The sequence below is a fragment of the Entelurus aequoreus genome, linkage group LG10 (genome assembly GCF_033978785.1).
Source record: "Entelurus aequoreus isolate RoL-2023_Sb linkage group LG10, RoL_Eaeq_v1.1, whole genome shotgun sequence".
NCBI lineage: Eukaryota > Metazoa > Chordata > Actinopteri > Syngnathiformes > Syngnathidae > Entelurus > Entelurus aequoreus.
In genome coordinates, this window is record NC_084740.1 from 65,512,460 (window position 1) to 65,523,792 (window position 11,333).

The 11,333-nt window shown below is 37.3% G+C and overlaps 2 protein-coding genes across 4 annotated transcripts in view; both read right to left on the reverse strand.

The window, feature by feature from the left end:
• cerkl (ceramide kinase-like) overlaps positions 1–3,551 on the reverse strand; it is a 33,401-nt gene extending 29,850 nt beyond the window's left edge. For both annotated transcript variants that reach the window (XM_062061430.1, XM_062061429.1), the window contains exons 1-2: positions 3,303–3,551; positions 2,278–2,387 (exon numbers count right to left, since the gene is read on the reverse strand). In XM_062061430.1, the coding sequence (XP_061917414.1) occupies positions 2,278–2,387; positions 3,303–3,442 (250 nt within the window). In that variant the 5' untranslated portion in view covers positions 3,443–3,551. The remainder of the gene's footprint in view (positions 1–2,277; positions 2,388–3,302) is intronic.
• Positions 3,552–7,436: 3,885 nt separating this feature from the next.
• Positions 7,437–11,333, reverse strand: part of neurod1 (neuronal differentiation 1) — a 6,170-nt gene continuing 2,273 nt past the window's right edge. Inside the window, exons 2-4 of one of the 2 annotated variants that reach the window (XM_062061434.1) lie at positions 10,925–11,165; positions 10,639–10,868; positions 7,437–8,282 (exon numbers count right to left, since the gene is read on the reverse strand). In XM_062061434.1, coding sequence (XP_061917418.1) covers positions 7,750–8,282; positions 10,639–10,868; positions 10,925–11,163 — 1,002 coding nt within the window. In that variant the 5' untranslated portion in view covers positions 11,164–11,165 and the 3' untranslated portion in view covers positions 7,437–7,749. Of the gene's footprint in view, positions 8,283–10,638; positions 10,869–10,924; positions 11,179–11,333 lie in introns of both variants that reach the window. The other variant, XM_062061433.1, reaches the window with a different exon arrangement.

An 11,333-nucleotide genomic window follows, 5' to 3' on the forward strand; every position in this document is an offset into this window, starting at 1 on the left:
CCACTGACTCCGTCATACTAATACTACATCATTGTTTATTTAATACTACATCATTATTTGTTATATTATTTATTTATTAATCAATACTACATCATTGGAGCTGTATGACTACCTGCTACAATCTGTTACTACATACTACTACCACCTGTATACGACCTGATACTACATGCTACTACCACCTGTATACGACCTGATACTACATGCTACTACCACCTGTATACGACCTGATACTACATGCTACTACCACCTGTATACGACCTGATACTACATGCTACTACCACCTGTATACGACCTGATACTACATGCTACTACCACCTGTATACGACCTGATACTACATGCTACTACCACCTGTATACGACCTGATACTACATGCTACTACCACCTGTATACGACCTGATACTACATGCTACTACCACCTGTATACGACCTGATACTACATGCTACTACCACCTGTATACGACCTGATACTACATGCTACTACCACCTGTATACGACCTGATACTACATGCTACTACCACCTGTATACGACCTGATACTACATGCTACTACCACCTGTATACGACCTGATACTACATGCTACTACCACCTGTATACGACCTGATACTACATGCTACTACCACCTGTATACGACCTGATACTACATGCTACTACCACCTGTATACGACCTGATATTACATGCTACTACCGCCTGTATACTACCTGATACTACATGCTACTACCACCTGTATACTACATGCTACTACCACCTGTATACTACATACTACTACCACCTGTATACTACCTGATACTACATGCTACTACCACCTGTATATGACCTGATACTACATGCTACTTCCACCTGTATGCTACCTGATACCACATGCTACTACCACCTGTATACTACCTGATACTACCACCGGTATACTCCCTAAAACTACATGCTACTACCACCTGTATACTACCTGATACCACATGCTACTACCACCTGTATACTACCTGATACTACATGCTACTACCACCTGTATACTACCTGATACTACATGCTACTACCACCTGCATACTACCTGATACTACATGCTACTACCACCTGTATGCTACCTGATACCACATGCTACTACCACCTGTATACTACCTGATACTACCACCTGTATACTACCTAAAACTACATGCTACTAACACCTGTATACTACCTAATATCACATGCCATGTAAAATCGCAAATGCTAATCTGTAGCATGTTTATGGCAAATCTCATATCGATTAGCATCAAGCTAGCACATTTTGAGAAGTAGAGCTTTTGACCTATTATGTCAATTTGTGTTTGTCCCTCAGCGTTGCCAACTGGTTCAGTCTCTGCTTTCTGTTCCGCCTGGGACTCGAACCTAGGTCCCCGACACAAGAGACGAGCATGCTAGCTACCGAACTAAAAGCCCAGGCTATCAACCCCGTAGCTGGCAACCTGGCCTGCGTTACATTAGCAGGGACGTCCTGTATATTGAGCTAAATTGGTTTGCACGTACAGTATATAGACTGTTAACAATACTGCAGGCTGCTTTCTACATATCCAAATAAAAGAGCAGTGGCAGGTCAAGTGTCAGTGACACCGCCTGACATCCAATCACAGCCCGCCTCATGCTCAAACGCGCTGACTCGGCAGCATTGCCAAGTTCGCTTGTTGCAAGCGACTTTTTGTACCCCAAAGTTGCTCGCAAATCTTTTGAGGCGCGGTTTGCAGTTTTTCGGGGGAGTGTTTTTGAACACGCAGTTGCTTATTTGGGCTTGCTTTTCTGTCTCTGTGGTAGTATGTGCTTTCTCTAACCTCGTCAGCACACAGGTGTTCTGCGCCGTTCCTCTCAAAGAGTCTGTAGATCCTGCTCAATACGTTACGCTGCGGAAAAAAAACTCTCCCGGCCTTGCTTCTTGTTTACGAATGTCGCTTGTCAAAATGAAGTTTGGAGCTGAACATAAAGATGGCGGATGAGTCGAAAACACTACATGCGTGTTCATCCGATCAGCATTCGGTATATACAGGATTTTACGCTGCTAATTTTGTTTTTTCAAAAGGAATAAAGTTCCTGTTTACATTTGGAAATCTTTAAGGAAGATTTTCGACCAACACTTTGGTCTAACTACTTACAGTTTCTAAGGAGCACCGTATGTTAGGTGGATTTCTTACACCCAAACCATGAACACACAACCCGTGTGTGAGCATGTGTGTGTGTGCGCGCCCAATAGTTTCAATTACAGCACCAGCTGCCGGCACATTCCGTCCAGATGTCCATCACCGTGACAACTGACCTGTGGGGCTCTCGGGCGTGATGGGTGTCCAAGTCAGCGTGGTGCTGGTGAGCAGGACGTCGTGGCTTTTCTTACCCACCTTGAAGATCCCGCGCAGCAACACACACTCGCTGACACACACACACACACACACACACACATTCATATCACAGTTAAAAGGGAACATTCTGAGAACATGAATGAAAAGCTCCATGAATAACTAATAGGGATGTCCGATAATGGCTTTTTGCCGATATCCGATATTCCGATATTGTCCAACTCTTTAATTACCGATACCGATATCAACCAATACCGATATCAACCGATACCGATGTATGCAGTCGTGGAATTAACACATTATTATGCCTAATTGTTAATTAGGCATAATTAACAATTATGGATTGTTAATTAATTGTTAACAATTTGGACAACCAGGTATGGTGAAGATAAGGTCCTTTTAAATAAAATTAATAATATAAAATAAGATAAATAAATTAAAAACATTTTCTTGAATAAAAAAGAAAGTAAAACAATATAAAAACAGTTACATAGAAACTAGTAATTAATGAAAATTAGTCAAATTAACTGTTCAAGGTTAGTACTATTAGTGGACCAGCAGCACGCACAATCATGTGTGCTTACGGACTGTATCCCTTGCAGACTGTATTTATCTATATTGATATATAATGTAGGAACCAGAATATTAATAACAGAAAGAAACAACCCTTTTGTGTGAATGAGTGTGAATGAGTGTAAATGGGGGAGGGAGGTTTTTTGGGTTGGTGCACTAATTGTAAGTGTATCTTGTGTTTTTTATGTTGATTTAATAAAAAAAAACAAAAAAAAACAAACAAACAAAAAACAATACGATAATAAAAAAAACGATACCTACAATTTCCGATATTACATTTTAAAGCATTTATCGGCCGATAATATCGGCCTGCCGACATCTCTAATAACTAATCATAATAACTAATTGTTCACTAAAATATGACTATTTCATCATATCAGTCTCAGTTTTTAGGTGACGTCATCAAGCCGCTCACCTGCTCTTCACTTCCGGCTTCTGCTCCTCACCGTCCTCCTCCTCCTTCGTCGCCAAGTTAAGTTTCTCCCCCTTCTTGGTCCTCCTTTTCACCTTCTTTTTCGTCCTCTCCTCTTTAAGCTCCTCCTCACAGGCAGACATGTTAACAAAGTAAGAAAAAAACAAGCGAGCAAACAAACAAACAAACAAACAAACAAACACAACTCGACGTGTGTACGAGTCCAGATCCGCGCGCGCTAAGCTGCTCAAGTGGGGCGGCGCACTTCCGGGTCCGAGTCGCCGTCGTCATGGAGACGACGCAGGCGTCCACTTAGGCACCGTGCGCGTAACATGTCCCACGCGGGAGCGCGCACAGGCAGCCGGTCTCGTCTCTGCTGGCCTTTCAATTCACGTTTGATTAACTTTTTAATTCCATTTTTATTACGTCATTTGCTGTTTAAGATGAGTTGGTGTTTTTTATAGTTCTAAAAATACTTGCTGTTGTTCACTTCCTCCTCAACGACTTTCACAATAATGGCTTGTTTGTTTTAATGTGAAGGCTCATCATCTTTCACGTCAACACCTGACTTCCTGTCATCTTTAAGCAAAATATGGACACCATTTTGTAATCACACGCACACACAGCAGACCAGCAATGTGTGTGTTGGGGGTATCTATTTTTATAAATGAGATCATATAAAATAAAATAACATTTTAAAAACATTATAGAATAAAATAAATACATATTATAAGTGGATCAATTTGTCTGAAATTTACAAAAAGAAATAATTTCAATTTAAACATTTAAATTGAAAAAAAAAATGTTTGATTGACTTCAACCATTTGATACTGAAAAAATGAAATCAAATAAACTCAATAGATAAGCAACATTAACTCAGTAGCACAATATGTAAAACACTTTAACCTACAAAACAAAAATTAATTAAACAATTTGTGCTGAATTAGTTATTTGTATTAAACTGACACAACTTCTACTATGGGCACATGTTGTAGTGCAGCATGATACTGATAAAGCATGTCGTCAGTATCAAATAACACCTAAACTTCTACTTGTTCGAAGCTATGTAGTATAAACTAATTTTAGTGTAGCTATAAAGTAATAAATGATATTATCTTAGACATGTCTGTATTTGGCGGTGTTGTACATGCTTGTGCTTTATGTATATTCAAAGTATAACTAAAACTACAATAAAAATTGACAGAATGAAAGTGTGAATACAAAAGTTTGTACAGTACCACCTGGTGTGTGTACGCTTGAATAACTTTACATATCAGAACAATTAACCAGACAAGTGGATCCAAATTAATTAATTAAAACATTAAAAAGTAAAAAAATTATTACAAAAAAAGGGAATCCAAATGACGTTACGTTTTCTTTGGCCCCGTTTACACTGCACACCAAATCTGATTTTTTGCCCTCAAGTTACACAGATCTGATTTCTTTTGGCATCAGATTCAGGCCACATCAGGAGGTAGTCCTGAATCTGATCTTTTCAAATGTGACTTCAGTCTGATAATAATAATAATAATAATAATAATAATAACAACAATAATAGATTAGATTTATATAGCGCTTTTCTATCTAAATGCAATGCGACCTGAATGCGACCCGTTTGTGACTTTTTCATCACAACATCCGGTTTCGGTGATCAAAGTCTATAAGACGACCTACTTTTCGGTACATCACTTGTCAATAGTGTGCAAATAATAGTATATATGTAATATATGAATATATATTTTGATTCCCGAGAAATAGCGTTTGTTGAAAGACCGGAATTGAAGCTGTGTCGCATTTGTTTACATGTGAGTTGAAAAACAAAGATCCCGTAGATCCACACTGATGTCCGTCTCTCCTCTACTTAACAGCTATTAAAAGATTACAACCCTCCCAAATATATACATCCATTCATACATTATATTACTTTACTTTATTTTCACGTAAAAAAAACCCGCTAATTTTAAGGTGGGGCGACATTTATTTTATTTTGTAGTAGTAGCGACTTCCTCTTGGCAAGTGGGGCCACATTGGCGTTTACACTGGAGTCTGATAAAAATCACATTTCACTTGCAGTGTAAACAGTCCGCTGGAAAAAATGTGATCTCAAAAAAAATAAGATTTGGTTCCACTTTGGGCTGCAGTGTAAACCTTTTCTAGTCCATTTGCAGGTTGGGTTACACTATATTTGCATGTGCATAAAAAAATAATTTAAAAAATCGTTTCGCATCTCTATTAGGAATCAGGTGGGTTTTTTTCTAGCTCTGCACCATCATACGAATTTAAACCTCTTTTGCATTTTCCATCTGAACAATATCATTAGGATCTACTGCGGCCTAAACCTCAGAAACTAAAGTCACTACACAAGTCAAATCCTCCATATTGTGGAAATGACAAGTAAGAATGACAAAGGAAACAACAACCTGGATTTATTGTGAAAATTACTTAAGTTTAGATTTGGTGGACGTTCAGGACACCCTTTGGGCAACTCCTGTGGAGATGATTACCTGTATCGACCTACATGCCACCATCCATCGATGTCTACTAAAGTAAGGTTTCTCATTGTCATCTCATTGGGTTGAGTTTTTTTCTTGCCCTGATGTGGGCTCTGAGCCGAGGATGTCGTTGTGGCTTGTGCAGCCCTTTGAGACACTCATGATTTAGGGCTATATAAGTGAACTTTGATTGATTGATTGATTGATTGATTGATAAATATAGATGAGGCACCACTTCCAACAAGGCATCTCCGGTGAGTGCAATTATTACATTATATTTGATAGGCACTTTGGATTACCTTGGATGTGCTGGGGCATCAAGCCTCTCCTTGCAGGCGATGCACGTCTAATTGTGATGGCCGCCACTTATTCATATTTAAAGTGTGGCCATTTAGTGACTGTGTGTTGGAGTGTCCATGTTTGTAAAACCTTTGACTGGCTTTATATATATATATATATATATATATATATATATATATATATATATATATATATATATATATATATATATATATATATATATATATATATATATATATATATATATATATATATATATATATATATATATATATATATATATATATATATATATATATATATATATATATAGGGCTGTGAATCTTTGGGTGTCCCACGATTCGATTCAATATCGATTCTTGGGGTCACGATTCGATTCAAAAACGATTTTTTTTTCCCGATTCAAAACGATTCTCTACTCATTCAATACATAGGATTTCAGCAGGATCGACCGCAGTCTGCTGACATGCAAGCAGAGTAGTAGATTTTTGTAAAAAGCTTTTATAACTGTAAAGGACAATGTTTCATCAACTGATTGCAATAATGTAAATTTGTTTTAACTATTAAATGAACCAAAAATATAACTTATTTTATCTTTGTGGAAAATATTGGACACAGTGTGTTGTCAAGCTTATGAGGTGCGATGCAAGTGCAAGCCATACTGTGACACTATTGTTCTTTTTTTTAAATAAATGTCTAATGATAATGTCAATGAGGGATTTTTAATCACTGCTATGTTGAAATTGTAACTAATATTGATACTGTTGTTGATAATATTCATTATTGTTTCACTACTTTTGGTTTGTTCTGTGTCGTGTTTGTGTCTCCTCTCAATTGCTCTGTTTATTGCAGTTCTGAGTGTTGCTGGGTCGGGTTTGGTTTTGGAATTGGATTGCATTGTTATGGTATAGCTGTGTATTGTTTTGTTGGATTGATTAATTTAAAAAATAAAAAAAATAAAAAAATAATTAAAAATAAAAAAAATTGATTTAAAAAAAATGAGAATCGATTCTGAGTCGCACAACGTGAGAATCGCGATTTAAATTCGAATCGATTTTTTCCCACACCCCTAATATAAATATACATATATATATATATATAAATTTGTAAAATTAATACAATTATTTAAAAATATATATATAAAATTTGCTGATATATGTTTATATATATATATGTATATATATGTATATATATATATATATATCAAATTGTTCTTATTTAATTTTTCAAAATAATTGTATAACATATGCATTTCTTGCCTGGTGTATATGTTGTTGTCTGGGAAGTCACATGGGTCCATGTATTTTTTGTTTGTGTGTTTGCATGAAAAAAAGAGACATTAACGTCATGTTGGCATGGACACGGAGTTCCCTTTAATAAAAGTCATTTATAAACATCTAGAAAGTATGGACATGAAAAGTGAAGACAGGCTAGGACATGAGAGAACATTAGAAAAATGGAGACAAGATGATCGCTCAAAAATAGACTTTCCGCGTTTGGAACCTCCTCCCCCGGGAACAAATTGCATAGTTTGCTGCACGTTATTGCTCGATGATTGGCGAAACGGAGAACACGAGGACATTCAGAAGTGCTACACACGAGGCGACGTCATTACGGACTGAAAGAGAAACAAGATGGCCGCCTCTCCTCCGGCATCCTCACGACTCGTGGAAAATGGCGTTGAGCGGGGGGGCGCCCATCAGCCGCTCGTGGTGTGGGTGTCCCTCAAATCCCATCAGGCCGTCCACCTGCAGGTCCCCACACCGCGGATTGGACCCTCCTCCCCCGTAGAGGGCCCCTCCGCCGTAGTGTACGCCGAAGGAGAAGCTCTTGTCGTATTCCGACGCCGCCTCGTGTTTGAAGGAGGACGAGAAGTTCCCGTTGATGCTGAGGGGCGGGCTGAGGGGCGGGTCGAAAGGCGGGCTGTCCGATACCAGGACGCCGTCAAAGAAGGGCTCCATTGGGCCATAGGGTTGACCTTTCACCTGGTGGAAGATGTGGGAGGGGTCCATGGTGCCGTAAGGGGGGCTGGGCAGGCCCGGTGTCAGCCCAGGGCTCTGGTAGGAGAAGTAGGCGGCGCACCCCGGTGGGGGAAGGTGGGAGGGCAGGTCGGGCGTCTGCTCGGGCAGGAAGGTGCGAGGGTTCAGCTGCAAGCAGCCCGCCACCAGGTTGGTGGTCGGCTGGGACAGACCTGGCAAACACACACACACTCTGTGAGTGAACACATGAATTATTCAGCCAATGTACTGATGAATGATTGCACTCATAAAGTGAGTGAACTCATGAATGAATGTGAAATGAACTCATGGCTGTACTAATGAATGTCAAATGAACTAATGACTGTACTAATAAAATGAAGGGAAATAATGAATACATGAATTCATGAATCAATGATGGAATGAACTATTGACTGTACTAATAAAATGAAGGGAAATAATGAATACATGAATTCATGAATTAATGATGGAATGAACTATTGACTGCACTAATGAATGTCAAATGAACTAATGACTGTACTAATAAAATGAAGGGGACTAATGAACACATGAACTCATGAATTAAATGATGGAGTGATCTAATGACTGTACTAATGAATGACTGTACTAACAAAGTGAGTGAACTAATGAATGAATGTCAAATGAACTAATGGCTGTACTAATGAATGACTGAACTAATGAATAAATGAACTTGTGAATTAATGCTGGAATGAACTAATGACTGTACTAACGGATGACTGAACTAATGACTACTAATAAATTAATAAACTACTCAATGAATGAACTAATGAATTAATGTCAAATGAACAAATTACTGAACTAATGAATTAATGACAAATTAACTAATTACCGAACTAATGAATGAATGAACTAATGACTGTACTAATAAAATGAAGGGAACTAATGAATAAATTAACTCATGAATTAATGAACGAATAAACTAATGACTGTACTAATGAATGACTACTAATACAATTAATTAACGATCAAATGAACTAATGAATGAATGAGTTAGTGAACTAATAGATTGATGATGGAATGAAATAATGACTATAGTAATGAATGACTGAACTAGTGGCTGTACTGATAAAATTAATGAACCAATGTAAGAATGAACTAAATGTATGAGTAAAGTCATGACTGTACTAATAAAATTAATGAACTAAGGAATAAATGATCAAATGAACTCATGAATTAATGATGGAATGAACTAATAACTACTGTACTAATGAATGACTGAACTGATGATTATACTAATTAAATGAATAAATGAATTAATGATGGAATGAGCTAATGTCTGTACTATTGAATGACTGAACTAATGATTATACTAATTAAATGAATAAATGATCGAAAGAACTAATGATTTCATAAATTAATGAAGGAGTGAACTAATTAATTAATGATGAAATGAACTATGACTGTACTAATAAAATTCATGAATGGTCGTATGAATTAATGAACTACTGAAGGAATGAAATAATAAATTAGTGATCAAATTACCTCATGACTGTACTAATAAATGACTAACTCATGTCTGTACTAACAAAATGAATAAACTAATGAATGAATTATCGAATGGACTAATTAATGAGTGAACTATTGAATTAATGTAAAATGAACTAATCACTGTACTAATTAAATGAATAAACTAATGAATTAATTAATTAACAAATGACTGTAATATTAAATGTACTAATGAATTGTACTATTGATTGCGCTAATGTGTGACTGTATTAATAAATGAAATGACTAATGACTACTAATGAATGAGTGGACTAATGAATCAATTATTGAATTCACTAATGAAGGACTGAACTGACTGTACTAATAGCATGAATGAACTAATGAATGAATAAATGGTCGGATTAATTAGTGATTGAATGAATGAATGAACAGATAAATGAAATCATAATCAAATTAATTAATGATTAAATGAACTAATGACTGTACTAACTAATGAACAGATGAATTAATGAATTATCTAATTTATTAATGATTGAATTAACTAATGGCTGTATGAATGGATGAACAAACTAATGAACAGATGAATTAATTAATTAACAAATTAACTAATGACTGTACTAATGACTGAATGAGCGAACTAATGAATAAATGATTAGATTAACTATTGACTAATGTGTTAAACAAATGAACAGATAAATGAATGAATGATCACATTAATTAATGATTGAATGAACTAATGAATGGATGAATTAATGATCAAATTAATTCATGATTGAATGAACTAATGACTGTATGAATGGATGAACGAACTAATGAACAGATGAATGAATGAATAAACTAATGACTGTATTAATGAATGAATGAGTGAACTAATGAGTTAATGATTAGATGAACTATCGACTAATGTGTGACTGTAATGAATGAATGAGTGATTGAGATACAGTAACTACAGATGACTAATGAATGAGTGAGTGAGTGAACTAATGAATGTGTGATGGAATCCATGCTGTAACCCTAACCTGCAGTTGTTATTGACCAATAACAACAACAACAATAGAATAGAAGAAGAAGGCGTCAGCTGACCTTTGCAGAGTGCCTGGACAAAGGCCATGAGGTCGGGGGCTTTGCCGGAGCGCAGGACCTCGCTGAGGGCCCAGATGTAGTTCTTGGCCAGACGCAGGGTCTCGATCTTGGACAGTTTTTGGCTTTTGGAGTAGCAGGGAACAACCTTGCGTAGACTCTCCAGGGCGTCGTTGAGACCGTGCATGCGGTTCCTCTCGCGGGCGTTGGCCTTCATGCGGCGCACCTTGAACCTGGACCACAAACATGGTTACAGGCCAGGAACACATCAAGAGGAAGAAGAGCGTACCTCTGCTGCCGAGCCTTCGTCATCTTCTTCTTCTTCGGCCCTCGTCTCTTAGGTTTGTTCTCCCCGTCCTCGTCCTCCTCTTCCTCCTCCTCTTCCTCCTCCTCCTCATCGTCCTCCATCATGTGATGCTCCTCATCTTCCTCATCATCCTCCGCCCCTCCACCTGCGGTGGGGCTACGCTGCTCCTGCTGGTCTTCAGCGTCGCCGAAAGTCTGCTCGTCCCGCACTGACCTCGTCATGTCTGCGCAAAGACACTTCATGTATAAGAATAATAATAATAATGTCAAATAATGCTCGCATTTCCTTACTGCGCCTGAAAGAATGAGAAAATATTACTGTGTGTATATATATATATACATATAAGTATGATCAATATATATATATGTATATATATATATATATATATATA